This window comes from Penicillium antarcticum, assembly GCF_028974205.1.
Source record: "Penicillium antarcticum strain IBT 31339 chromosome Unknown utg000002l_segment0_segment0, whole genome shotgun sequence".
Classification (NCBI taxonomy): domain Eukaryota; kingdom Fungi; phylum Ascomycota; class Eurotiomycetes; order Eurotiales; family Aspergillaceae; genus Penicillium; species Penicillium antarcticum.
Window position 1 is genome coordinate 3,987,378 of NW_026695300.1, and position 26,541 is coordinate 4,013,918.

Sequence of the window (26,541 nt, forward strand, 5' to 3'; positions counted from 1 at the left end):
TGAGAGGATTGTTCAGATCTATGAGGCAATCGGTGGATTTGTCGGATTACTTATTACTTGAGAGAAATGGAGGTTCTACGTGTCGACTTTGCATACATGTAGCCGAAAAAGCAACCAAAAAAGGAAAGAAAAAAATGAATAGGGGGGAAAGAAAGCAATGAACTCTGCAGGTTACCCCACCATTCTCACATCTAGAACCTCAGGAGTGACCAAGTATGTAACATACAAAGCCCTAACCCCAGAAAATCAGGAAAAGAAAACCTCCTTATCTTCCCCACTTGGTGGCTTGGTGCGGCAGGGCCCGATCTCCGCGGACTTGCTCTTAGCCATTATTCTTGGCTACGGAGTACAGCTGGTTTAGGCATTGGGTAGGAAGCACTGGAGTTGATCTCCTGTTTGAGACTATATCAACCGCGATATTGTGCAACCTAGGAGATCAGGACATAGGTAGGGAGTGGGGAGTAGGGATAGGAAATGAAAATGGGCGAAATGGTGCAATGAACCCGTGACCACTCTATATTCTAGCGTCATCTGGAATACTATCAAGGTGCAAGCACAAATCTAAAACAGCCTTAGCTGCATTAAAGAAAATGACAGAAAGGCTCCAAGGGTACTCTCGGCCTTGTGGGCCGACGGCTTTTCTTGCATGTCCAAAAACGGGGAATAAAAGGAGCGACAGACAAAAAAAAAAAAAAAAAAAAAAAGAAGAAAGGAGGAAATACAAAGCACATCATGTCACATCCCGTGATTGACATGTTAAGATGGTGCTGACCCAGCTGTCATCCTACCCCGGCCAGCGTCCCAATCCCACTCCTCGTCCATTTCGCGCTGGCTAATCTCTTTCGGCCCAACCCCCGCCAACCCCCAGACCGAGGGACGATGACGAGCCAACAGCTCAGCCGCGGGTCGTTCGTCAGAGTGCAGGTGAGCACCCGACTTGCGGAGGAGAAGGACGTGTTCTGAGAGGCCAGCGTTAGCTGCGAGGAAGAGTGGGGTGCGGCCGGCGCGATTGCGGAGGTGGACGGAGCCGCCTTGCGATAGGAGGAAGTGGAGGATTGAAATTGCGGGGGAGGTTGAGGCGAGGTGCTGGTCGCGTGTTAGCTTGTTGAGAAAGAGATAAGAGAGAGTTTGGTTGGGACTCTACTCACAATTGGCGTGTTGCCCGAGTAATCGGCGTCGTTGAGAAGCCAGTGGTGTTCACTTTTGGTGATGGCTTGGACCTTCTCTAGGTCGCCATGGCCGATAGCATAGCCCAGTACGGTGAGCGTTTGGATGCGCTCGGGGAGCGCACCGTCCGGGTGACGGAAGACCGGCTGAGATGACTCGGTCAGCTCGCCACGAAGTGATACTGACATACGCGCAGCGATTGATTCTGGTGTGGAATCTGGGAGCGCGAGTAGATAGGCCAATTTGGTCAATGCTCCTTCGGTCGTCATATCGAGACCTGCGACGACTCCAGCTCGGGAGAGACTCATGCCTGTGGCATAGACTGGACTGACGCTGCCAGTGAGACACTGCGTGATGTTCACGATCACAATGCCTCGCTGAATTGCACTAGCCAGAACGTTGATCATGGCATTATCCTGACCTGATGGCGCATTGCCCGCACCAAACGTCTCCAAGATCAATCCACGCAATCCATCTAACTTCAACACCGCATCGACCATCTCCGGCTTGATACCAGGGAAGATACGCAAGCAAGCAACATGGGTAGTATCCAGGTTAGTCTGGATACTGAAATGCTGCAAGCTCCTCGGCCGGTGAACCATATCCCAATTAACATTCGTCCGCATAGAAGTAGTAACAGCCAACGGCGCACAATTGGGCGCATCAAACGCCGCAAAGTCACTGGCAGCAACCTTCGTAGTCCGATTTCCACGGAACAACCTGTTATTGAAATACAAACACACCTCCGGAATCATGAAATGGCCCGCAACAACCAGCGAGCCAAGCAGGTTATCCGTGGCATCATTCTGCAGCTCAAGCATGGGCGCCTGAGAGCCAGTAAGCACAACTGGCTTGCCCAGGTTCTGCAGCATGAAGCTGAGCGCGGAACAAGTATAGGCCAGACTATCCGTGCCATGCAGAACGACGAATCCATCGAAGAGCGTGTAGTTCCGGAAGACCGTCTCTGCGATCTCGGCCCAACCCTTTGCGTCGATGGAACTGCTGTCCAGCAATTCTTCGAATTCGAAGACTGTATAGCGGACTTGACGTCCGTAGGCTGTCATGGGTGTGCGCAGACTGGGGTGTTCTTTGATTTCGTTGGCTGCGTTGGCTACCACATCCATTGTTGTCGACGGTGAGCCATCGTTGAATGTCGGTACACGCGCCATGCATTTCTCCTGGAAACCGCGTGCTGGGATGAAGCCGGATGGCGAGGGCTGCATGCAGATTGTGCCTCCAGTCATGATAATCAAGACGCGCGATTCTTGCACCGTCTCTTCGGGCTTTGCTTCACCCATCTCTGGAATTGACGAAACGGCCATCTTGTTGATAGTGGCGGAGAGCATGGCTTTTTGGTGTTGTTAGAACTAAAGAGCTCGATGATTGGTTTTATTTCCAATTCAGGTCACTTCCGTGATACATGTATGCATCCAATCAGGTCGATCACATTAATCTCGTTCAGTCGTAAAGTCAATGGGTCTGATCCACGATAATTCTGCGGATCGCGGGGCAGATGACGTTAAAAAGAAACAAAATTTTCACATCACCGAGAGGTAAAACAGGCGTAGTTCGATGATTGACTCTTTTGGCCGAAGTGTGGGACACCCCAAGTGACCCCGATCGAATTACGTACGCCAGATGTGATTGGTCAGCGCCACATTAAGGATGCCTCCACTATCGGAGTATCGAAAAGCCTCCGGTGGCAATTGAAGTAGAACAGAACAGTAAAACAGAACTTTCATTGATGGGGTATATCGATATGCTATGCTCCTCTAATGCTCCATGCAAAATATTCACTCCGACTCTTCAATCTTCGCTTCACTAACCTCGTCACACTTGAAAGATTTACGTCCACGAGCAAACCAATCAACAAGCATAATAGACACAACCACACCGTAGACAGCCGAGACATAGTTCATGTTTCCAGTCTGAACAGGCATAGTCGACGGGAACGAGTACATCACCAGACAGAAAATAGTCCAGACGATGGTAACAACGTTGGCAACCATACCGAGCTTACCCAGCCAGAAGGGGCCGTGGTGGATGTTGTTACGACCCTTGAGCCACAAACAAATGATGGGGGTAGAGTAAGACATGTACAGCAGGGAAATGCAGGCTGTCATCATACTGTTGAATGCAGTGGTCGAACCGAGGTATAGCAGGCCAAGAACGCCAACGATGAAGCAGCTGACAGAGTGTGCTACCAAGGGCACGTCCAGGGTGTGGTTTACCTGCGACAGCCACTTGTGGCCAGGCATACCGCGATCACGGGCAAAGGCCCAGCAGAGACGGGATTGCCAGGTGTGGCAGGCGATTTGGCAACCCATGCCAGTGACAATTAAGAGAGTCTCGAGGACAATGGCTCCGGCCTTATTGTCAAGAGCTTGGTAGTAGAGTTCCAATATCGGGACACCGGTTGTGCTGTTGACCAGCGAGTCCAGATCTTTGATACCGAAGAACATGGAGATACAGTAGGTCCATGAGGTCACGAAGCCAATGCCAACGGTGGTCATGATGGCAATTGGAATGTTCTTTTCGGGCCGGGGGACTTCCTCGGCAAGATGGGTGGCAGAGTCCAGACAGGCAAAAATCCAGTTGGGGTTGATTAGACCCACGATGAAGGCCATGCCGTCGGACTTCCAGCCGGTGGAGTTGACAAAGTGGCCGAATACATACTCCGCGCTGGCGTGAAAACGAGCACAGGCTGGCACAGTGACCAGAATGACCAGGAAGGAAATGAGGGAAATGTAGAGGGTGCACTTCGCAACAGCCGGAAGGACCTTTCCAAAGCAGTTGAAAAGGAAACAGAAGAAGTTGATGACTTGATACGCAACAACAACGTGCCACGACTCAATCTCACTAGTATACAGTTTAGTCAAACACACAACTATCTCAAGAAGGCACACAATCATACAAATCGGGATGGCCAAGCTTCCACATGCCGACAGCGCCCTGGCCAAGACCAAGCACGACACTGGAGCACGCAAAGATCGCACCGGCATAGCCAAACCAGCCACTAAGGTACGAAGCACAACAAGCATACTTCCGTGGCGCCAGCTCATAAGCCCAGAAATATTGACCACCAGCATTAGGCATAGAGCTAGCTAGCTCAGAGAGCGAGGCACCCACGCCCAGCGAGATCAGGGTAATCCACAGCAAGCCGTAAATGATCAGTACCGTTCCACCGGAGTTGATACCAGTGATCATCGAGGCAGAGATGCCGAACCAGGAATTGGACATACAGAACGCAATGCCGACCAGCGACAGAATAGAGAAATTCCGGTTCAGATCTTGAGAGTAGCCCATTTCTGCCAGGCGCGCGGCGTCAGAGTTGGAGCCGCCTGATTGCGAGTCATTGCTGGAGGCGTTCGAGGCGTGTTTGACGCTGCCTGTTTTCTCGAGGTCAAATTCACCCATTACGTCGGTTTTCCACGGGTATATAGGTGCGAGGGCGTTCGGTGGGTTTCTGCTGCTGTGGATGAAGTCAAGATATCTATCTATATAGATGCTCAGGCTTGTTGCATGGGGATTTCGATGTTTCGGTCCGAGTTTGGTGCAGAGGGAATGGTTTTGGTGCTGTGGTATAGATGCAGGTGCAATTGGATGTCCTTGTCGCTTGGGATTTCGATGATATCGGCGTGATGTCTAGAGATCGTACAGAGCAACAGTATCAGATTGCAGAAGCGAGTCTGTATAATTTGTTTTCTCTTCTGGGTTATCAATAGTGTCGAGCACGAGTTCCCCGAAAGATCGAAGTGGAAGCTGTTCTGCGAGGCAGAGCAAGCCTTCCAGAGGAACGATGAAGGAATGAATGAAATGTGAGAGTTGGAGAACTTCATAAATCTGCCGGCCGAATATCTTCTTAAGTACTGTACTCGGAAATCCGATCTCGACGTTTGTTCCTTGTTGGCAAAGTACCCACCACAACATCATAGCAATACCTTAGCCGTTGAGTGGGCTAATATCCCATACATCACTGGCTCAAATATAGGCAAGTCGAGTCTTCGGTCATTGTGTTGTTCGGCGCGGACACATCGTCACTTGGCGGGTCAGGCTCCAGTGTTTCCCGTGGCGTTTCAACCCGATTCAACGAATGTGAGCAAGAACCTCTTTTTGGATCCATCGGGACCAGCCCGAAGGCATTTGCACCTGCGGTTTTCATCTGAATCCCGCATGCTAAGGGGTTTCCACACAGGCGTTGAAAGATTTTTCTTGGCGACGTCATAGCCCTCGGAATGATATTGGAATGAGAACCATGACTATGGACTTTCACTCGGATTAGTCAACTTGAATGATGGTATTCCTCTCTGCCTCATGTTTGCGGTGAAAGGTTTTTGAACTATGCATAGGTGGAGTATCGGTTCTCTAACGGGTGTAAGATCCGGTGCACATCTCACTGCATAGTCTACATAATTAGCTATTTTCCAAACTGCTCATTCCAATTTGCCTCGGGATTATCTCTATTTCCTATTTACTGTTCAAATATGGTGGATATGTATCAGGCCTGAGGCTGAGTTGGATTCGAACCTCTACATCTATAGACCGGTCTAAGATCGGCAGGGCGCAGATAGGGCTCTGTTAGTGTTAGGCGGCTGTTTCACCCGTGCAAGCCCCATTTTTATTATGTAATGTGTGAACTGCCTTTTCTGGTCAGTTGCATTTTGGACATATACGGGGGAGTTGACAACCTTTAGACCATCATGTTTCTGAGAATAGTAGGCCCAAGGATTACATAGTGCCTCCCTTAATACGTCTTATTTTTAATACATTAAAGATCTCTCAGAAGGCGAGTCTGTGTTGACTGCCTTTGCAACTCGGCCAAGTGGATGTCGACAGAACAAGATCTTGGAAACTGTTTGGTAGCCCTTCCTCCCAAGATGGTATTCATCAACCCCGTTGTATGTCCAAGGCACCATAGAAGAAAAGTGTAATACAATTGAATGGTAATACGTATACTGTATTCTCGACGTATCGGGTACAACCGAGTGCGGATGGAGTCCGCCTTGCGAATCCTTTGCATATGGCCTCATTTGTTACAGATTCCTGCGGTTTTCAATTGAAACTAGCCCTATCAGGTACCTACGGACTGTGTATAAGAGTCCGGGGCAGTCTGCCCGCTCACATGATTCTAACCAAGAGGTGAATGATCGTGCTGCCGAGAAGAGAAGGTACGATTGATAAGGAGGCAGGCGTGAATTCCTTGGGTATTCTGGGAGCCATTGCCGTGATTACGTGGTAATTGGGTTAGAGTGAGGTTTGACGGAGTCCCTGGCAGAGTTAGGAGTTCGCAAGAGGATATAATTGGCTTGCCAGCAAACTAAAGACTTTCTTCGGCCGCTCGATTCAACACCGTGTATAGCCCATGAATCTGATACTGTTCATGACCAACTAGGAGTAAATTGTGACAAATCCTCTTCCAAAAGCCCCATCATATACTGATTTCCCCAGAACCAATTCCCCAACTGAGCGGCCTGCGCCATCTCTGCCGAAGCAGACTCGTTGCCCTGGCCCTGTGTTTGGCCCTGTATCTGATTCTGACAAGGGAACCCAGACGGAGGCCCTTGCTGCGACTGTTGCGGTACCTCAGCAGAACTGACATGAACAGAAGGAATATCCGCCTGTAGATATCCCTGCGTGTTTGGAATCCCTGCTTGAACATTCCCAGTCCCCACTCCAGTGCCACTCATAGCATTAGCAGGCGCGAGACCCAAGGCACTCAGGTAAACATCAAATTCCTGCCCTACCTCCGCAAGGCTCGAGTCTTCGTTTATTTGGCGTGTGTTAGCTTCAAAGTAGAGACGGGCGACGGTTCCGAGGACCGAACAGAGGGTGTGTAGTCTGTCGATTGATTGGGAGTATGAGCAGAGGGGTCGGAGGGAGGCGATGAATTCTTCTAGTTGGGTGAGGTCGGCCTGGTTGGAGGTTGTTATAACGTTGCAGAATATTACTATGAATGGGACGAAGGGTGACATGAGAACGGCCCTGGTGTTTTGTTAGCGGGGTTCTAGTCAGGTTTGGTTTTGGGTACGGGGTAGGTGGTTCATCTGGGGGTATGTTGGGGGCTGGTGCGAAACACTTACCAGTGCATGTAGGAGATTTTCATGAACTCGAATGTCTCGCTAAGGGCAGCAACACATTGTCGGTGGACTTCTAGTGCTTCCCGGGCTGTCTTGATACATTCTGGTATAAATGTAGTAGCGGGTCCCGAGCCTTCTGATGCAGGAATTGCCCGGTATATCAAGGTCAGGATAGACAGGCGGCTAATCTTGTCGGTTTGCAGATATATTATATCAATATCGGCGATTTTGAGGCCGGAAGACATGAATCTCTGCTTTCAAGTCAGTTCTCCGCAACTTGGACAAGCTCACGGCTGTGGAGTATACATACCTCAAAAGGCTCCATGACAGTCTCCTGCATCTCAGCAGCGAGTCGGTATGCATGCGCGACTCGGTCGGATTCTGGTTGTTGTAGTGCCTCTGGGCTATACAGCAGCCGATAGACATTGCTTTGGATTATAGCCGATCTAGTCCACCATACACAGACACCACCCCACGGGCTGGGGATATCGGGGTTGAGTGATGGTGCTGGGAGGCTGATGTCATAGTTTTGAATAGAACAGGCGCGTCCCAGGCGCAAAGTCATCATGTTTAGTATGGTATAGACGGACCAAAAGAGGTTCTGCTTTTCTCTTTGGATTGAGGGTGAATCATGCTCCATTGACGAGAGGCGGTGGTATCCCAGCGTTTGGCATAGATTCATGGCTGTTGATGCTAAAGTCCAGCCGACGGATGGTTTGGCAATTTCCAGTGCGTGCATAGCCTGTTCTGATAAGTATGGTGTTGATATCATTGCACTCGGGCGGGGGTGGGTGACGTACCCCTACGGCCAATGCCTTGATAGACTCCTGCGTTGCCGGCATCAGGATGTTCAAATTGGCAAGTGCTGTCTCCAAATTGTTGCGACACATCTCGATGTAGCTCAGGTACTCCTCTCGCGCATTTGGGTCCGCATCTGTGCACCCGAACTCGTAGAAGATACTATATATCCCAAAGTTTGATATAACAAATGCCGCGTCTGAAAATTCATCTGTGCAGAAGTATACTTCGCGGCATTTTTCGGTAAAATAATCCACCCGGAGAAAAGGGACATAGCCACCAAAGCAGGCAGGTGGATTCTCTGCTTTAGTGAGACAAAAATCCGGAAAGATTACTGTATCAATAGAATGGCATACCTTTGATCTGCCGTAACATTCCTAGCACCAATTGCAAAGGCGGCATTTCCAATTCACGAATGTCACACCTCACGCCTAGCCTCGCCTTTTTGGCAGGACCTTGATCTCCCTGCAGGTCTACCTCTCTGCGCTGGTTTTGAATGCGGACAATCTTCTTCAACGACGACAAAGCAGCGTTAATCTTGGGACTGGACAGAACCTGCGGCGAGCTTTTCGAAACAGCTGTTTCAAGGAACGCGCTCGCATATGCCCCATGTGCGGTAAGAGACGAGCTACCCTCAAACCCAGAGCTGGTATCATGTTGTTCGATGGTAGGGTTGGTTTTATACAGGGGGATTTTGGCCTTTCCAGAGTTCCGCGGGGTTGAATTCTGCGGCGATGGAGTATAACATGACTCCCGTTGTTGTGGCGCAGCAAGATTCTGTGCTTGAGATGTGTTTCTCACTAACTCTTGGAGAGACCTCTCGATGTTCCCCAGGCGTTCTTCGATCAAGTCGATCTTTTTCTCACTGGACTTCTGTTAATTGGCCAACCCCACATTGGGGGACTGAGCATACATACTACTGGTTAGAAATTAACACTCTTCGTCTGGGCTCTGCTGGCTTCTGGCCTTCGCCTGTTGATCGACATGTAATGCTTGAGCTGCGACAATTCGAACAAGGCGTTCGCTTATCGCACCGGATCTGTGCAGGGTTAGATTGGATCATGCTTGCCGTGTCATTTTCACTGTACCTTTCGGAGTCGACATTGATCACACTTATTGAATATTATATTAGCTTTTCTTATTTTCTTTTCCTTAAACCGCATGCGTATGCCCGCGATGTCTATGCGAAGGGATGACGTGTGGAGCACATACCGCACGTCGGACCACGGCGCTTGGCGCTTCGCGTCCATCCTGATCGGATCCTTCGTGCTCCATGTGTACCATGTGTACCAGGATGATTGCTGTGGGACCCAATCTCTTGAATTAAGCGTGATAATTGTGAGGATTTAGACGTTGAGCGCGGTCTCGGCTCACTTGGCTGGTGCCTATATGATCACGTGGTGTGGTTTTGCGAGGCGAGTTCCGCAAAAGGGAATTCATCTAGATTGGGTCGATTATATTGTAGATAACAGAGGAAGCAGACGCTGGGAAATAATTGTAATATCGTGTAATATCTTCATTGAACCCTATAATAAACGAGTGATTCTAACGCCATGCCTTTCTAGCACTCAAGTGGGCACAGCGCGTCCAGCACACAGATACCAAAGGTGTATAGGTCTATATTTGCAAGGGAATGTCAAAAAGAAAGTGACGAAGTCGGTTACCATGAAAACAGAAAAGCAAGTCTACTCCTTCGGAGGTGAAGGAGGGTACCATGTGCCATCGCTCAGCCAGACACCTGTCGGGCCGTATGTACCAGCCTCGGCGCCTCTCAAGAACGCGAATCGGAAGAAAAGATCTTCGGGTTCGTCATCAGAGTCGCTATCAGCAAGTAGGACAGATTGGGGTTTGATATCGGGGTTGACATCGCGATTTACCAGGCGGGGATTGGTTTGTAGCTCAAGGCCGTCATGACCATGACGGTGCCACGTAAATTCTCCCTGTTTGTCTTCGTCGAGGTATCCGCGCCAGCGCTCCACGTCATTTAGAAGAACTGAAACACCATCTACTGCGAGATCGGTCATCCGGTCATGCTCCCACAGAGAGAAGGTGATATTTCCGTTGCCGCGATGGGTGTGAATAGACTCCAATTCTGGCAGCGAGATATTGACGGAGGATTCAGTGATATTGGGGTAGGTAGATCCCCACCATCCATGAATTCCATCTCCGAGGGGTGCATGCTCTCCCAAAGCGGCGGGGGTCTCAATGATTGAGGCGAATCCCCACCGCGCAACTCCGTTGATGAAGAGACCCAGCAGCAGACCCTGGTAGATGAGTGACGGACGAGTAGGGAAAGCAGTTCCGGGCATGAGTAAGATAGCCAGGATGTAATGATGGATCCGAAGACGGAGACCAGGAAGGGGGAGCAAAATCAAAATGATCAGCAACATCGTGCAGTAGATCTTCAAATATCGTGGAAGCAACCCTCCTTGACGAATCTGCCATGCTTGACTCAAAACAATCGCGAGCACGGTTGGAATGACAAGAGCCAATGCGAACTTCGCTCCCGGTTGCTTCTGGATGTCCATCGGGGTCAGACGCTGCAGTGGAATCAACCGCGCGAAGGTGTAGTTATTCAAAGCCCCAATGAACAGCGGAGGTAAGTAGAGTAGCATCTTTGAGAACTGATAGATAGGAGAGGAAATAGGCTGTAGAAGCGGTGCCGCACAGAACTTATATAGGACATAGACGACGAAGGAAGCCGGCAGTAGTCGCGATAGAAGACTGGAGACAAGGTCGGCCAAGGTGGGATATGAGGGAGGGTCGGCAACTAGTCCTGTATGGCAGAACACCATAAAGAATGTACTGAAGAACAGAACAGGTGGCGAGGTGCAGAAAAGCCACAAAACGCCAACAGCAGCAGCGGTGACTCCAAGCAAAGTCCAACGTGGGTCTGATGGGCAGCTAGCCTGTGGTGAAGACAGCTGGAGGAAACTGAATGCCTTGGGGAAGGTTGATGGGAAAGCGGCAGACAAAATGCCATTCTGCTTGACTGAAGGGAAAGAATGCGCCGCGCCTTCAAGCTTCACAACACCGCAACCGCCGTCGTTGGAGATAGCGCCCACATGGATAGCCGCTTGGCAGACAAAACTGTCTGCGCGGTAAAGTGCTGGGTCCGAGGAATCGGGTTGGGGACCTCCAACAACTAGTCCCTGGTAGTTGTATGTATGATTTCCCACAATATGAGGCTCCAATAATTTGGTGTCGCGGCAATTCGCGGGACAGCGGAAGGGAATGGTCGAGGAAGAAAACGGACGGCAGTCGTTTCCATTTACCCCACATCCATTATCAAATTCCCTGAATCAGTCGAACGTGGTTAGTAAATTCAGACATGAGAATGCTTCGTCCAACATACCAAAAGTTTGTCGAACACGAGAGGGTTTGCGGCCGACCGTATCCTTCAATATACCCAGATGAACGCGAGTGTAGCAAAACAAGGAACCAAGGTAAAAACCAAGAGACATATAGCAGCATCAAAAGCAAGATTTTATACTTGCGCTTTGGCAACAAACGGTCAAGGTATTGAACAGGCAGTTCCTGGAATCGCGGAAACAGCGGCTTCAACAGAAGCATATGCGGCGGATCGGGGCCTTTCACCCAATGGGCGGCAGAGCGACCGACCTTTCTCAGCGGCAACGGAACCCATCCCCAGCGAAAAGATTTGGACGATTCCCGTAGCCAGATGGGAAGTGCGTGGCCTGCTTCAACGTCGGGCGGTGGAAAGTCTTCGGAAGTGTCGGGATCGACGAGACGATCGTCATCTTCGAGTAGAGGTGGTACATAGAGCCTGTCGGGCTCCTCGCGACCCTCTCCTAGCATGGCGGAGGATTATATTGGAGGTAAAGAGTGATGTGGTCCGGAGAGCTGGAACGAACGGTGGGTATGATGTATGATGTCGGAGGTCGGTGGCTTTAGGCACTAGTGCGACGGACAGTGGAGATCTCCTTGATTGGGTATGTAGGGCAGAAGATCACCAGGGACAAAACCCTCAAGCAAACAGAGCGAGAAATCCGTGCTTGACCTGAATCATGGAAACTAAAAGGTGTTTGATACAAAAGAGAGGATACTGGAGGGATTTGAAGAAGAGAAGAGGCGAAAGAGACGAGATCTGGGGAAGTGGGTGTCTCAGGCAACCAGGCCAATCACGAGACCAGCCACGGTCACGAGTGGCGACGCACCTTCACTTTTCAACCTTTTGAAGATCTTCGGGAAAAAGCGTCGCGCTAATGCAGGGAAATAGATGCAATCTTAGCTTTCAAGTGTCGCATCCGTATTGTCCTACATTGTGCGACCAGCACAGGGATATTGAATCCGGCTACTACCTGGAGAAGTCTTGATTGGTGGCGTTCTATTGACATTCCGAGTCCCTTTCTTCTATCCCAAATCATTACCTCTATCAGCACCCGGTCCCTAAAAAGTTGACACCTGGTCCTAGTCGGAGAGCCTCCATGGCCATCTCGGCCTCTTCGTCGCCGCTCAAGCCGTCGAGGTTCTTCAACTGCCAGAACGACCGAAGACCCTCTACCAATCTATGGGTGAAAGGCGCCACCGCGTCAATATCCATGGGAGCAAAAGCCACCCGAATGTATCGGTACGCCTTCGCAGCTGATGTAGGAGTTGCAGCGAACATACTTCCCGGCCCAACAAGACACAGATATGGCTTCTTGGTCAGATGAATCCAAAATGCCTTGGATAATCGCTCCCCACTAAACTGAGAATGCAAGGGGTGGGTATCAAAGAAGATCTCAACCCAAGCGAACATGCCGCCCATCGGCCAGACAAAGTCAAACATCTGCACCCGGTCAACCACCTCCCAGTCATCGACATGATCTACTGCTGATCCCTCGTGGAAAAGAAATTTGTTCTCTTCCAGGACCGTGCACATGGCTTGCATGCGCTTTTCATAGCTCCCGCGTAGACCCTCCAACCAGCGGACCCAGCCGTTCATGTGCCAACCTGAAGATACTTGTTTGGACCGCGTATTGCTGTCCTCTTCGGACTTTCCAAAAATCATCTCGGCCACTAAGGACTGGACGAAACCAGATGGCTGTTGTGTGGTGACCTCTGTAATCCGAGCGAAGCGCTCGATAAATGCTGGCTGTGCTGTGATCCAACCAAGTCGGCTGCCTGGTGCAATGGTCTTGGAAAATGTGTCCAGTCTGACCACCCGGCCCTCGATATCAATAGATAGATATGAGGGAACCAGCGAATCCAAGAACGCATAGCCTGACGACTTGCCCTCTGCATTGTAGTTCTTGGTATACAGGTTGGGCTCAGGAGACGAGCCACGATAGTGAACAGTCTGCTCATAAGCGGACGGGAACTGCAAATTCCAATATGGTTCATCTTCAACGATAATCACATCGTATCTCTGGCAGAGGGCATAGATCTGCTTTCGTCGTTCGACTGAAAGTGTTCCTCCAGTTGGGTTTTGGCCAGTTCTGTGGCAGAGTTAGTATAACCTATCCTCGACATTGTCCGTCCAAAGTAGGCAATATACTTACGCTACGGTGTACATCAAATGAGGCCTGCGACCGCGTCGGAAGTCCCAATTCTCCAACACATCCTTCAATCCACCTTTACCAGTAGCAAGCATACCTTGACCATCCATCGCAACGCTGGCAATATTCAGCCCACGAGGCCGAACCGTCTGGATGGCATTCATATACGCCCACTCCTCGCACAAGACACCTTCCCGCTGCTGGATCCAGTCCCGGTCGGGGTTCCAGATGTTCGTGAATGCCTCAACTGCTTTATGGAAACCATCGGTCGAGCCGCAGGTCATGATGATATCGGGGCCACCTGCATATGGGATATTTGGATGGAGATGCTCGCGTGTGAATTGTCGCAGGAATGCGGCTAGAGGTGCGATGCCTTCAGCGGTGCCATATTGTAGAGCTGTGGCTAGGTCGATTTTCCGTGTGGCGTCCTTTGTGTGGCTTTCTTTTGGGACTGTTACTCGCACTGATGACTTGGCGTCTTCATTGTTGGTTGGTAGAAAGCGTTGTGGTAGCGCGACTTTGGCTTCGAGTGTATCATATGGGAAGTAGGATGGATGTGGCAAACCTGAATTGTCAATTATGGGATAGAATGATCAAACATTGCAGGGTTAACTTACCTCCTGCAAAATTGGCAATTCCAGGGATTAGGAAGTATTTATAGAAATCTTTGACGCTGCTTGGTTTCTTGTTCTTGGTCGCGTAGGATAAGTGGTGCGACAAGTCCAGCGGGAGTGGAGCGGTAGCTGTCATAATGATCGGCGCCTCAACGGCCTTGCATATAACACTTTAAACGTGCAGATTGGAGGATTTGAAGCAGATGGAGCAACTAGAGAGTGGGAATCGAGCGGATTCAAAAAGATAATAGCCCGAAGCCAGTTGATTATAAAACGAACGGAATCCCCGGCCCACTCCCCGCAGTGCTTGATAAGCAACGCCAGACCGGGGGTTTCATTGCTTCTAACTCGATTTGACAGGTGGAACAGGCTTCATTGGCCATTGAGGGTCTATCTTATCTCATACCAGTAGCACTATGGCGATAGATGGGGGGAGTAGGTCCGGTCTCTTACATGTGGTGATACTCTTCTAACATGACGAGCTTACTGAGACAATTGATGATGTAGCACGCGTATTAAGATTCGGTGTTGAATGTTTGATGGGAAAAGAGAAAAGAGTGTCCAGTTTCTCATATAAAAGAGTAAATGCTGAGCTTCAGAATTTGAATCGTTTTGAATGCCTAAGACGAAAGGTACGTTTATAGTCTACGCTATGAGATGTTCAACCAGTTCTCAGTCCAAAAATCATCTGATATTTGGTTTATCCCAATTTCAAACCGTACATATTATGGATCTAGATCTCACTACATCGCGAAAGCGTAGCATTGTGTACCTCGCGATCGGGTCATTCCGAAACAGGTCTATTAACCACTGGAACTCCCAGCAGGACTTCCCTCTCGATCATCTCCTAATATTGTCTTTTGTGCAAAGGAAATCTTAGCGATTGGGCGTGTTTTAGGTTGTCATCCTTTTTAGCATAGTCTTGGCGCTAGCGCTTGAGATGTAAGACGTCAGTACCATTACCTGAATTGAGCTTGCTGAGGTGAGACTATATATTATAGTTCATTGGCATTCTTGTGGTATTCCAGGTCCGTGGAGATAAATAGAGCTTTGTCTCCGAATTGCAAAAATCACATTGAGGTCGGTTTTGCTGAGACAGTGCTGCTATATATATTCGACCTATACTACCTCTTTTTAAAAACGAACGACACCCACAATCGCAATGGCCGCATCTTTGGATCTTGTCAACCAATCTTTTGTCAATGAGCTCTCCAAAGGACCCCCACTATATGAGAAGACCCCAGCAGAAGCACGCCAAATCCTCGAGGATGTTCAGCAACACACCCCAGCACCTGATATCATCCAAGAGGAGCTCGTTATCCCCTACGAGTCCTATAATGTGAAGACAATCATCTTCAAACCGAAAGATACCAGCGGTGACCTGTCTACTATCTTCTATACGCACGGAGGTGGCTGGATTCTGGGAAGGTAGGCCCCTATTGACCCAGTCTCAAACAGTAATGATACTCACCAATTCCAGCCCCACTGTTCATGGCTCTTTGATGGAAGACCTTGCAAGACAGACTGGTGCAGCTGTAGTATTTCCATACTACAGTCCTGCCCCCGAGAAGCAGTATCCAACTCAATTCGAAGAGTCGTTCGCTGCGTTGAAGTACATTGTTAAGAATGGGAAGAACCATCACTTGAAGACGGATACCCTTGCACTGGCTGGTGATAGTGTTGGCGGTAAGTCCACTTCTCTTGAAAAGTAGCAAACAGACCACAGCTGATTACTTTATACTTGTAGGCCACATGGCCATCGCCGTGATCCAACTAATCCACACCCGCAACTTATCCGTCAGCCTGTGCCAACTCATACTCTTCTACCCGGTCACTGACACCGCAGAGAAAAGTGAAACATATAGAATCTATCAAGATGGTCCTTACCTCACTGAACGCACGATGGACTGGATGATTGGTGCCTTTCTACCAAACGAGGAAGATAGACGCAATGCGCTTTCTTCGCCGTTGAAGTATGCAACAGACAAGGAGCTGTCTAGCTTCCCTCCAACTACTGTCTTCTTGTCTGGCGCTGACCCGCTTATTGGAGAGGGTCGGGCGTTTGGGTTGAGGTTGCAGAAGGCTGGTGTTGAGACTGCTATTTTGACGGCTGATGGGCAGATTCATGATTATGTTATGCTTGAGCCTATTCGAGGGACTACTACGGCCAAAGCTGTTGTTGAGCTGGCTGCACTGCATTTGAAGAAGGGACTGGGTGTGTGGGTTGTACATAATGTCTGCTGTAGCTTACTATTTGCCAATGAATTCGTTTGTAGTGTCCTTTCACCTTGATGCAAAATAGTCACGACAAAAAAGTATATATAGGTCTGCCATTCTATAAACCAAGTAGCCAGATCAAACACGATGTCCCCAAATAAAAGAAAGTGTTCTATAAAAGTCTTGGTAAGTCTCAGAATCGCATACCAGTTGGTGCCTTACTGCCTGACCGCCAACATTAAGTTAATCTCCGACACAAATCCGCAATCATCACCCCGCACGAGCTCAGCTCCCAACAATGTCGGCCCCTGAAAACCATGACCTAGCCGAAGAGATCGAATCAGTAAACGCCATTTATGAGCCGGACACAGTAACAGTAACGTGCACCCCCGGCACATCCAAGAACACCCTCGACCTGGGCAGTTCCGCGCAATATACCGACAATGCACACACAACAGTGAACCTCCAAATCCCCGGCCAACCCCATCTATCATTCAAAATCGGGTTCGAGGCCTCATACCCAGAGTCCAGACCTACAGTGTTAGGGACAGCATCGACAGCCGCGCGCGGAGAGGGCAAGATCGCAATTGATGTATTGGAAGATATCGTCCAGAGAACATGGCAGCCCGGCGCGGTATGTCTGTTCGATGTGATCAGTGAAGCTATGGAGGTGTTCCCGGAATTGAATATTGGCGGAGGGGGTAAAGACGACGCCGGTGAATCGGATGAGCTGTCAACACAAGCGCAAACTCAAAATGGCACGTCGACGTTTGATGACGCGACGGCGGAGAGCTTTGAGGCTTTGTCGCTGCGTGATGCATTTGGGCTTGATAGCCCGCCTGATTGGATTCTTTCGGATATTGTTACGGAGAAGAAGTCTGTCTTTGTGGGCCGTGTTGCGCGGGTTGAGAGTCTTGCGCAGGCGCAGGCTTACCTTGATCATCTTACTGCTACTGATCGGAAGGTTGCTGCTGCGACGCATAACATAAGTGCGTGGCGGGTTCGGCAGAAGAAGACCGAAGGAAATGGGGAGGGGGAGACCACAGTTCAGGATTACGATGATGATGGGGAGACTGCTGCTGGTGGGCGGTTATTGCACGTCATGCAATTGATGGATGTATGGAATGTGGTCGTTGTTGTTACGCGGTGGTATGGTGGAATTCATCTGGGTCCAGCGCGGTTCCGGCTCATTAATGATGTTGGCCGTGATGCGTTGGTCAAGGGTGGGTTCACCAAAGAGGAGGGGACAGCTCCTGAGAAGGGGAAGAAGAAGGGCAAGAAATGAGGGAGACACTCGTTCTCTATTCTTGCTTGCTCTAATCCTTGGATTTCATCTTGTCATGACTTTCACATGGGAGACGTCTGGCCCCATAAAGACAGGGATGATGAAACAGCCGTGCCTGTTTGAAGGGATGCTTGATGGAACCTCAGCAGGCATAAATGAGTCTAGTATTTTCGGATACGACCTTCCTCAAAGTGATCAGGAGACACTTGACATCTATCCACGACTGAGCTTGACCAGAGTGGGAAAATGCGTCTTGCTTGGCTCATCACACCACCTCGAGATAATATCGGCTTCACTTGACCGCAATTTTAGATTTGTATCGCAGTCAAGCCTCAACCAGGGGTCTTCAATTCGCATGAAACATTCAGTGGGACCTCTTGTTCATCCAGATTCAATATGACAAGTGTCTGGCATGATCTCTGCGAAAAGGCCCAAATGACAAAGGTAGCAATCTCTGCATCGGCAAGTGCACTATCCAGCCAGCATTCGAACCGAACAAGTACATATTCCAAATCGATTAATGACGGTCCAGAACGACACACTGGGTCCAAGTCCAGATGCAGGTCGACCGTCAAATTTTCACCTCTAGCATCCCCCCACAACCCGAAACATTTGAATAGCCATCCTGTACGGAGTAGAACAACAGAAACCGGGTTGTGAGGGATAACAGCACATGCGAACGGTCTGCAGCCACGATGCAGGGTCTACAGGCAATTTTCTACGCTCACACCGAGATTCCCCGGATCCAATATTCGACAGCTCAATTTTGAGGTTATACCCACAGCACTTAACGAAATAGTCATGCCCATGCGAGAGTCAAGAATGGGATATATGAAGGTGAAGTGTAAGGGTATAGTTAGATGGAGATCAACATTTAGTTCGCATGGCGGGAGGCAACCATGGTACAATGCAGTGCAGCGGACGACTCACAGCGGCTGTAGATATGAAATGCGATCTCTGTCTCGGAAATTGGCAGCCAGATCGAAGTCTCCAGTCGTTCTAGGTGGGTATAGCCGAGATTTGTGATCTGTTGAAATTGCAGGGTTTGACTCGGGATCAACTTCAATGCCGACATTTTGTATATCTGAAACGGGTCTAGAAGGAGGTTATGGGGGGTTCGCTTGGCACCGTGGGCATAGATGATGAATTTGACATCCGCCATGCACATCTTCAGTTTAGAGAGGTGGATCTATGGGTTCCTGGACCACGTTTGATGAAATTGGCGGAGCTTGACGTCCGACTGAAACATGTTCGCTTGACAGCAGCTTCTGGGATTTTCGCACGCTAGAACCGTACCACTCGTACGGAGATCCGGGATTATAGATTGATAGACTTGGCAGAGAACTATACTGTTCCAAATCTGGTCCGCAAGATTAGTCGTGAGTTATATCGTAATGAATACCTCACAAATGCTGGCAAACCCAGTAAGGATTGATCCGAATGACACGGGGCTTTTGATATGAAGTAAACAGTGCATCTCTACATTGAAGCTGCGTCATCGTTATTTTGGGTTTGTACAGGTCGCAAGGGAGTGCGTTCGGCCAATGCTTATGACTTGTGACTAGGATGGGGAGAGGTGCAGCCATAGGGGTTGACCTGTCAGGCAGCGTAACGTCGAAGTGCCGAGTGATTTGTCCACGACCCGCTGGCAGAAAATGAGGGCGGCTACAGCCACAGCCAATACACAGAAACATCGTGTGCCAGCGGTTGATGGTGCGACAAACCAGGGGCAGTGGAGGTGGTGCCTTGCGCCGCTGGGCATCGTGGTTGGCCCGTCATCCAGCCGCCCAGCCTCAGACCGGCAGATCGCAGGGTCTGGGGGTTAATGCCGAGTTTTCTACTGGCTGTGGAACGGGAGTTTATGTTCGATGTTCACTGTCGGATCTAGCGGTCTTCACTTGTGAGTGGAGGCGAACATGAAACATCCCAGCTTGCCTCCACCGCAGCGGAAGTACAGATCGACCAAGCGGATAGGTTACCTTGGCCCTGAAGAGGAGATCAAACTTGGCGAGTGTGTCTAGTTGATTGCTATGCAGTGTAGCATCGTCTCCATATTCCAAGACTTTGGTCTCCATAGTCGCTTAGAGGCCCGAGAGTTCTGTCCATTTGAGAATATAAAACCCCTGCCAATGCTGCATGGTCCTTCCTTCTTTTCTGTGTACATTCCAGTCTCTTCTCTTCTTATTTTGACGGTTCAACTTCCAGGCTAGTCCTGTGTTTCATTCTCTCCTTCTTCTTGGTGGTTTTGCCTGTGGCAGACTCCGACAGTCCCTTCTGATTCACAAAGAACATACGTACATTCACATCGACGACGCTGGAATCAAAAAGCTTAGCTTGTTGTTTCTCAGACATCGCATCACTTGCCACAAAGGTATTGTTTTTCTCCAGTCTCTTTCACACGTTTTATTGTTTGGGGGCTGGTGAAGACAATCTATGACGCATTTTGTTTCGTCTGATGTCAAAATCCTATTCAATAAGTTTTATTGGGATTGTTCTATATCTACTGTCTGCTATATTCAGACCCCTGTCCCTCTTGCTTCTGCTTTCAATATGATATCTTGGCTTCAAGCACTAACATCCTCCAGCTCTCCATTCTTTTCAACCAAACCACCAAGGTCCAATCCTTTTGACTGCTTCTGATTCCGTTCGTCTGGCACGAATCGAATCTAGTGGCAACTCCAATTTTCTGTCGAACCAGATTTGAAACAAAAAGTCCATTACCTTCACCATGATGTTCATCAAGTCCAATGTTCTGGCTGCCATGCTCGGCGCCTCTGCCGCTAGCGCCCATATGATGATGTCCTCGCCCACTCCTTACAGCAAGGACACTCTCAACAACTCCCCTCTGGCAGCGGACGGCAGCGACTTCCCTTGCAAGTTGCGCGACAATACCTTCGAGGCCCCCGAAACCGAAACCGTCATTGGAATTGGCGAGTCCCACCCCCTGACCTTCGTCGGCAGCGCCACCCACGGTGGTGGCTCCTGCCAGATCAGTTTGACCACCGATCTGCAGCCCTCCAAGGACTCCGAATGGAAGGTGATCAAGTCATTCGAAGGTGGCTGCCCTGCCAACGTCGACGGCAACCTGTCTGGTGGCGCCGATGCCCCCGATCCCGACACCTTCAGCTTCAAGATCCCCGAGGGCATCGCCGCTGGCAAGTATACCCTGGCCTGGACCTGGTTCAACCGCATCGGCAACCGCGAGATGTACATGAACTGCGCTCCCATCACCGTCTCCAGCAGCTCTTCCAAGCGTTCCGTCGACGAGGACAACGAACTGTACTCCAACAACACTCAGGTCTTTGACAAGCGATCCTCCACCTTCCCTCCCATGTTCGTCGCCAACGTCAACGGCTGCATCACCAAGGAGGGCGTTGATATTCGTTTCCCACAACCCGGTGAATATGTCGAATACCTCGGTAAAGCCTCCAACCTCGCCGCCAAAGGCTCTGAGGCATGCACTGGCACCCCTACCTTTGGCGGTGCCGGTGATACCAGCTCCGGATCGTCCTCCAGCTCTGGCTCCGACTCCAGCTCCGGGTCCTCCGGCTCTTCTTCTGCCGCTGCCGCCAGCGCCCCCAGCGAAACCGCCTCTGTTTCCGTGGCCCCTGCTCCTGTTGCTACCCCCTCAAGCGCCCCTTCTTCCCCTGACACTGGTTCATCCGGCTCTGAGTCTGGCTCTTCCGGGTCTGACTCTAGTTCCTCTACCACTCAAGCTGCTCCTGCTTCTCCATCGCCTTCCACTGGTGGCTCCACCACTAGCTCCGGCGCATTGACGGGTGCCTGCAGCTCTGAGGGTCAGTGGAACTGCATTGCAGGCACCTCTTTCCAGCGCTGTGCAAATGGAAGTTGGTCCGCCTCGCAACAGATGGCTGCAGGAACTCAGTGTGGTGCTGGTCTGAGCTCTGATCTTTCTATCACTGCTACCATGCAGGCTCGCCATGTCTCGGCTATGCGCTTCCGCAAGCGTCACATTGGTGGTCACCACGCATAAATATGAGACAATTTGATCCGCTGGCGTTGGATGCTGTCGTTGTCCACCTTTGGACTGAACATTCTTCATCACCTTCTTTTCTCTTCTTCCTTCTTACTTCTTTCTTCGTTTCCGCTGCCGGCTATTTGGCCTGGAGGGACCCTTTTCATTTCGGTGCATATGTCACTTCTTTTCATCCTGTATATTTAGGACATGCGGCTCAGAGGTTTCTCTCGAGTCTGAATGAACAGTCATCTTTATGTATAACACTTGTGTCGCAGTAATCTGGATAACAGACCAGTAGATTCTAGGCTGATTAGTTCTGTAAAATATGGTATTGAATAGTTGAAGGTAGCGGCAATATCATAGAAGCTCGGCGACAGTCAGTGGTGGCATTTCAAGCTCTTTGTCTCACAGAGGGCCGGTGATTTGTTTGATAAAATAGCATATCAGGGCTTTCATGGTTCTTTTGATCCATATGTCGGTAGAATGCTCTCTTCGTTCATAAACATCGATATCTGGTGATGAGCGTACTGTAAGGCTAGTTAGACAATTTGAGGGCGTAAACATCAAGTCCAGACACGTGACAGGACAAATACTAACCACGTGATAAATGACAATACGCCAAGCCAGCTAATCCACATCAGGCAGTCAGGGCTTAGGGTTGGTCGCCCCACCACAGTTTCTCACTAAGCGAAAAAATCCACATCCAGGTGAAGCCCCCAGAAGTGCAGAGATTGGATCTTCAACCTCACCTCGACACCGACCAGCAACAATGGCCTCCCGCCCTACTGTCTCGATCGCCACGGCTGAGGGCAAGCCCTCCGGCGCCTCTCACCCCCTGCCCGCCGTGTTCTCTGCTCCTATCCGTCCGGATATCGTCCAGTATGGCTCGCCAAAATGAAGGAATTAATCGTTGGAGATACTAACGGTCGCACTACAGGCAGGTTCACGTTGGTATGGCCAAGAACAAGCGCCAGCCTTACGCTGTGAGCGAGAAGGCTGGTGAGCAGACCTCTGCTGAGTCCTGGGGTACCGGTACGTTTGCACACTTTTCGACATTGGAAGAATCGAGTCCGGACAGCGAAGAAATTTGCGGGATACAGATTTTTCATCAATTGGAAATCAAATAACTGACTGGATGTGCTTGGATTGAATAGGTCGTGCTGTCGCCCGTATTCCTCGTGTCTCTGGTGGTGGTACTCACCGTGCTGGTCAGGCTGCCTTCGGTAACCAGTGCCGTTCCGGTCGTATGTTCGCCCCTACCAAGGTCTGGCGCAAGTGGCACCAGAAGGTCAACGTTGGCCAGCGGTATGAACACCTTTGATGAAATCGGCGCATTGAGTTATGGTGGACTAATGAACTTGCAGTCGTTTCGCTACCGCCTCCGCTCTGGCTGCTTCTGCCTCCCCCGCTCTCCTCTTCGCCCGCGGTCACCGTGTCGCCAACGTCGCCGAGGTTCCCCTCGTTATCGAGTCCAAGACTTTCGAGAACGCTGCCCTGACCAAGACCAAGGCCGCCATTGCCCTCCTCCAGGCTGTTGGTGCCGGTCCCGAGCTCGTCAAGGTCCAGAAGTCCCGCAAGCTCCGTGCTGGTAAGGGTAAGCTCCGTAACCGCCGCTTCCGCCAGCGCCGCGGTCCCCTCGTTGTCTACAACCCCGAGACCGACGGCAAGGACCTCGTCAAGGCCTTCCGCAACATCCCCGGTGTTGAGACCTCCCCTGTCTTCTCCCTCAACCTCCTCCAGCTCGCCCCCGGTGGTCACCTCGGCCGCTTCGTCGTCTGGACCTCCTCCGCCTTCCAGGCCCTCGACCAGGTCTACGGCACCACCACCACCGCCTCGGCTCTCAAGCGTGACTACCTTCTGCCCTCCAACCTGGTTGCCAACGCCGACCTGTCCCGCCTTATCAACTCTTCTGAAATCCAGTCCGTCCTCAAGGCCCCCAAGGGTGAGGCCCGCACCAAGCGTGTCAACGTCCAGAAGAAGAACCCTCTCCGCAACAAGCAGGTCATGCTCCGCCTCAACCCCTACGCCGCTGCCTACTCCAAGCAGAAGCTTGGCCAGCAGTCCGTCGAGGGTGGCAAGCCTACTGCTCCCGCTGAGGCTTTCCTCAGCACTCTCCACGAGAACTAAGCGGTTTTCGCCCCTGCTATTTACTTGTTAACGCAAGTTGACAATTTGTAGTCAGCAAAAATGAATCAATGCCTTTTTTGCAATACCCACGGTTTCTATTTGGAGTAGTAATGTGATCGGTTCTGTTCTTACTAAATGACCCTGGAAATCTTTGTATACATGTGGTAAGTTGCGTAGCGTAGACAGATTGGGGTCTCGTTGAGTTTGTATCCTACCCAAGACAGCGTCTCTTTTTACTCTCTTTGTTATTGTCATTGCCGTTCCTACGAGTTTAATGACAGTTGCTACCTTGATACAATGCCTTCCATCAAACATAGTTGTTACGGATGCATAGATGGGTATACCTAAGGTACGCGTCTCAATGCCTTCCATTGTCTCCGTACGGTTGAGAAGGTACTCTATGCATCCATTGTCGTAGGATGCATAACCTGCTATGTCCCTTTTTTACTCCCAGCTGCGCCAAACATGAATATTTGCCGACAAATACGTATACCACATGTCTCCTCCCAGCCTAGACAAAAACAGAGACTTCAATTCTTGGACCCGCCTAATTATGAATGCTTGTGATTCAAGCAATCCACTCCTATCGTCACATGCCATCTCCTCCCCTCTTACCTAGGCACAAAGCACAAACAGACAGCACATGGTATTAACAAGGGTTGGATTATGCATAATAAGAAGTCCTGGTGAAACACGTAGCATCGCTTGTCAAATTAGCGTAAAGCAATTTACACAATCTGACGGCTACGCCACAGACTGTAGGTCGACCCGCAACCCTAACAACCCTCGAGGATCATGGTTCCTTTGCGCTAACGCTATACCAAGAAATGCACGGTATTTTGGTCTCTCTCGCTCAATTCCGGGTCGACCGGGAAGATGTACCTCCACTCAAGCTGAAACGCCGGGTAAACCGCGGTTAAGAAGCTAAAATAGATGAACAAGAAGCATTTCGTATGGTTCACGTGCCACTATATGATCTTCATCTATTATACTTTCCACTTGTTTTGTCCGGCGGTTCCTACTTGCAGCTATTCATGCAGAGTCTATTTCTATTCTATACTATATGTAGCCAACCGAGCGTTATCCACAATGGTATAGAACAAGGTTTGGCCCGTATTCCCCGTTTCGGGCCCGTTCTACGACGCCCTGGCTAGTTCAAGAGTCAAGGCTATACTTGATTAGGTCCAGGGATTTCTGCTGCACAGACGTCCATGGAATTTCCGGACGCAAAGCCAACGGGCACCACTAACCGAGAGCCAGTTCGGGATATCGTATGGCGATCGAGGACGTGCGACAGAGACTGCCAAGAACACCGTCAGGGTCCGCGGCTGATAGTCTCAGGCACTTGAGTGCCCGAGTGGGGGCCAGGATGTACAGTGTACGTCAGTTCGCTGTGAATGGCCTTTCTCGTTCTTCAGTTTCTTCAGCAGAGAATGCCATCCGACTGGCTGGTCAGAAGGACTATACTTCTTGGGAAGATATGGGGAGAGATGGGCAGAGCTCCAGTTTTTCTCTCTTTTCGCTTAGTTGGGATGACGTCGGGAGTTGGGGTCATTACATACTTGTAAAGGGTAGAAATCGTTTATTCAACACAATAGCCGAGAGATCGGAGGGGGAAAAATCTCCGATCCGAGCGCCTCGTATAGAAAAGAAAGAAAAATCTAAAAATGACCCTAAGAAGCGTGCCAAAGAGCGCTCTCGGTAAGATCTGCCGAATGTGTGGGAGATGCATATACACCTGTAACCGCGCTCACCTTGGGTTGGACTCTATTCGCAGATCACAATGCTATCTATAGGCCTGTCTCACCTAACACGAATTGGTTCAGGGGTACGGAACAAAGCGCCTTGCGCTATCGGGAGTTGGACCGACACTAGACTGTCGAAGGATGCAAAACATCGTGCAGTAGCAGAGTTGCAGTACAGTAGTGTAAGTAATGTGGAAGCAGGGTATCAGATCGAAGACTCCGTACAGGATTACAGTTATTTTGTTCGAAGGATTCTCCATCACGCCATAACCTCAGTCTAGACCCCAATGAGAGACATTCAATATGTTGATCTTGGTACGGAGTACATACTTGTGCCCTAACGGGGCCTCCGTTGGAACTTAGTTACCCAACTGTGGATGTGGACTGCTCTTTATACAAGTGTCTCAACTCTCCCTTTCTCAGCGGAAATAATTCTCTTCGGTATTTATTCGGAGAATTGGGTCTCGATGACCTCGGGTGAGAATACCAGATGGGAATTGGCTCAAAAATGCCGAGTTGGAGTACGGCGAAGTCCCGAGAAAACCGGGTATGAAAAAATCTGGGGCGAATAAAAGCATGAGGGAAGCGAAAAAAAAAAGGTTCCCGCGTCATCTCGTCTCAGGCGTTTCCTAGAACAGCAAACGCACATCACCCTAAAGAAGGGGCTGAGTCCAAATGGGACGACGATCCCGAGTGACGGCTTGCAGATCGGATCGCCAGGACTTTGAGACATGATACGTGGTCTCCGGAGTGCATCGCCGTTGTAAGAAGCCAAGTGGGGAGGCATTCCCAGCAAGGTATTGGTTCTGGCTTGCTCAAAAGGCACTCTAGAGGACCAGGGTTCCCTGTCGTGCATCCTCACTTCATACAATAGAAAGCCCGTTTTGCATTGGGCATGAATCAAGGTGTGAACCAAGAGTCCATACCTTTGATTCAAGAGTAATACAGTGTACAGTATCAGGCTGTAAGAATCTGCACCGACACATGCCTGCCTAGGTACCTGTCTCCGAACTCAATCCCACTGACCCAAA

The 26,541-nt window shown here is 50.1% G+C and overlaps 10 protein-coding genes across 10 annotated transcripts; 4 read left to right on the top strand and 6 right to left on the bottom strand.

Annotated features, from left to right (window-relative positions):
* Positions 1-756: 756 nt before the first annotated feature.
* N7508_002487 (putative lysophospholipase) lies at positions 757-2,513 on the bottom strand (the record flags this gene model as incomplete). The annotated part of the gene is made up of 2 exons (XM_058460553.1): positions 757-1,086; positions 1,149-2,513. The coding sequence occupies 2 exons, from the start codon at positions 2,511-2,513 to the stop codon at positions 757-759; spliced, it is 1,695 nt and encodes a 564-aa protein (XP_058324085.1).
* A 447-nt stretch (positions 2,514-2,960) lies between these two features.
* Positions 2,961-4,584, bottom strand: N7508_002488 (putative choline transport protein Ctr; the record flags this gene model as incomplete). The annotated part of the gene is made up of 2 exons (XM_058460554.1): positions 2,961-4,026; positions 4,082-4,584. The coding sequence occupies 2 exons, from the start codon at positions 4,582-4,584 to the stop codon at positions 2,961-2,963; spliced, it is 1,569 nt and encodes a 522-aa protein (XP_058324086.1).
* A 1,961-nt stretch (positions 4,585-6,545) lies between these two features.
* N7508_002489 (uncharacterized protein) lies at positions 6,546-9,292 on the bottom strand (the record flags this gene model as incomplete). The annotated part of the gene is made up of 8 exons (XM_058460555.1): positions 6,546-7,149; positions 7,248-7,495; positions 7,555-7,986; positions 8,045-8,343; positions 8,399-8,907; positions 8,980-9,081; positions 9,131-9,154; positions 9,255-9,292. The coding sequence occupies 8 exons, from the start codon at positions 9,290-9,292 to the stop codon at positions 6,546-6,548; spliced, it is 2,256 nt and encodes a 751-aa protein (XP_058324087.1).
* A 435-nt stretch (positions 9,293-9,727) lies between these two features.
* N7508_002490 (LCCL domain-containing protein) lies at positions 9,728-11,861 on the bottom strand (the record flags this gene model as incomplete). Its single annotated transcript, XM_058460556.1, has 2 exons — positions 9,728-11,339; positions 11,398-11,861. The coding sequence occupies 2 exons, from the start codon at positions 11,859-11,861 to the stop codon at positions 9,728-9,730; spliced, it is 2,076 nt and encodes a 691-aa protein (XP_058324088.1).
* A 577-nt stretch (positions 11,862-12,438) lies between these two features.
* On the bottom strand, positions 12,439-14,293 carry N7508_002491 (putative aromatic amino acid aminotransferase; the record flags this gene model as incomplete). Its single annotated transcript, XM_058460557.1, has 3 exons — positions 12,439-13,483; positions 13,547-14,108; positions 14,161-14,293. 3 exons carry the CDS (start codon positions 14,291-14,293, stop codon positions 12,439-12,441), a joined length of 1,740 nt encoding a protein of 579 aa, XP_058324089.1.
* Positions 14,294-15,319: 1,026 nt separating this feature from the next.
* On the top strand, positions 15,320-16,459 carry N7508_002492 (alpha/beta hydrolase; the record flags this gene model as incomplete). The annotated part of the gene is made up of 4 exons (XM_058460558.1): positions 15,320-15,585; positions 15,638-15,843; positions 15,905-16,372; positions 16,434-16,459. 4 exons carry the CDS (start codon positions 15,320-15,322, stop codon positions 16,457-16,459), a joined length of 966 nt encoding a protein of 321 aa, XP_058324090.1.
* Positions 16,460-16,672: 213 nt separating this feature from the next.
* On the top strand, positions 16,673-17,659 carry N7508_002493 (IMPACT family protein; the record flags this gene model as incomplete). The annotated part of the gene is made up of 1 exon (XM_058460559.1): positions 16,673-17,659. One exon carries the CDS (start codon positions 16,673-16,675, stop codon positions 17,657-17,659), a length of 987 nt encoding a protein of 328 aa, XP_058324091.1.
* An 874-nt stretch (positions 17,660-18,533) lies between these two features.
* N7508_002494 (uncharacterized protein) lies at positions 18,534-18,734 on the bottom strand (the record flags this gene model as incomplete). Its single annotated transcript, XM_058460560.1, has 1 exon — positions 18,534-18,734. The coding sequence occupies one exon, from the start codon at positions 18,732-18,734 to the stop codon at positions 18,534-18,536; it is 201 nt and encodes a 66-aa protein (XP_058324092.1).
* Positions 18,735-20,387: 1,653 nt separating this feature from the next.
* On the top strand, positions 20,388-21,653 carry N7508_002495 (lytic polysaccharide monooxygenase AA11 family protein; the record flags this gene model as incomplete). The annotated part of the gene is made up of 1 exon (XM_058460561.1): positions 20,388-21,653. One exon carries the CDS (start codon positions 20,388-20,390, stop codon positions 21,651-21,653), a length of 1,266 nt encoding a protein of 421 aa, XP_058324093.1.
* Positions 21,654-22,407: 754 nt separating this feature from the next.
* N7508_002496 (60S ribosomal protein uL4) lies at positions 22,408-23,765 on the top strand (the record flags this gene model as incomplete). Its single annotated transcript, XM_058460562.1, has 4 exons — positions 22,408-22,517; positions 22,576-22,670; positions 22,793-22,943; positions 23,003-23,765. The coding sequence occupies 4 exons, from the start codon at positions 22,408-22,410 to the stop codon at positions 23,763-23,765; spliced, it is 1,119 nt and encodes a 372-aa protein (XP_058324094.1).
* Positions 23,766-26,541: the final 2,776 nt, after the last annotated feature.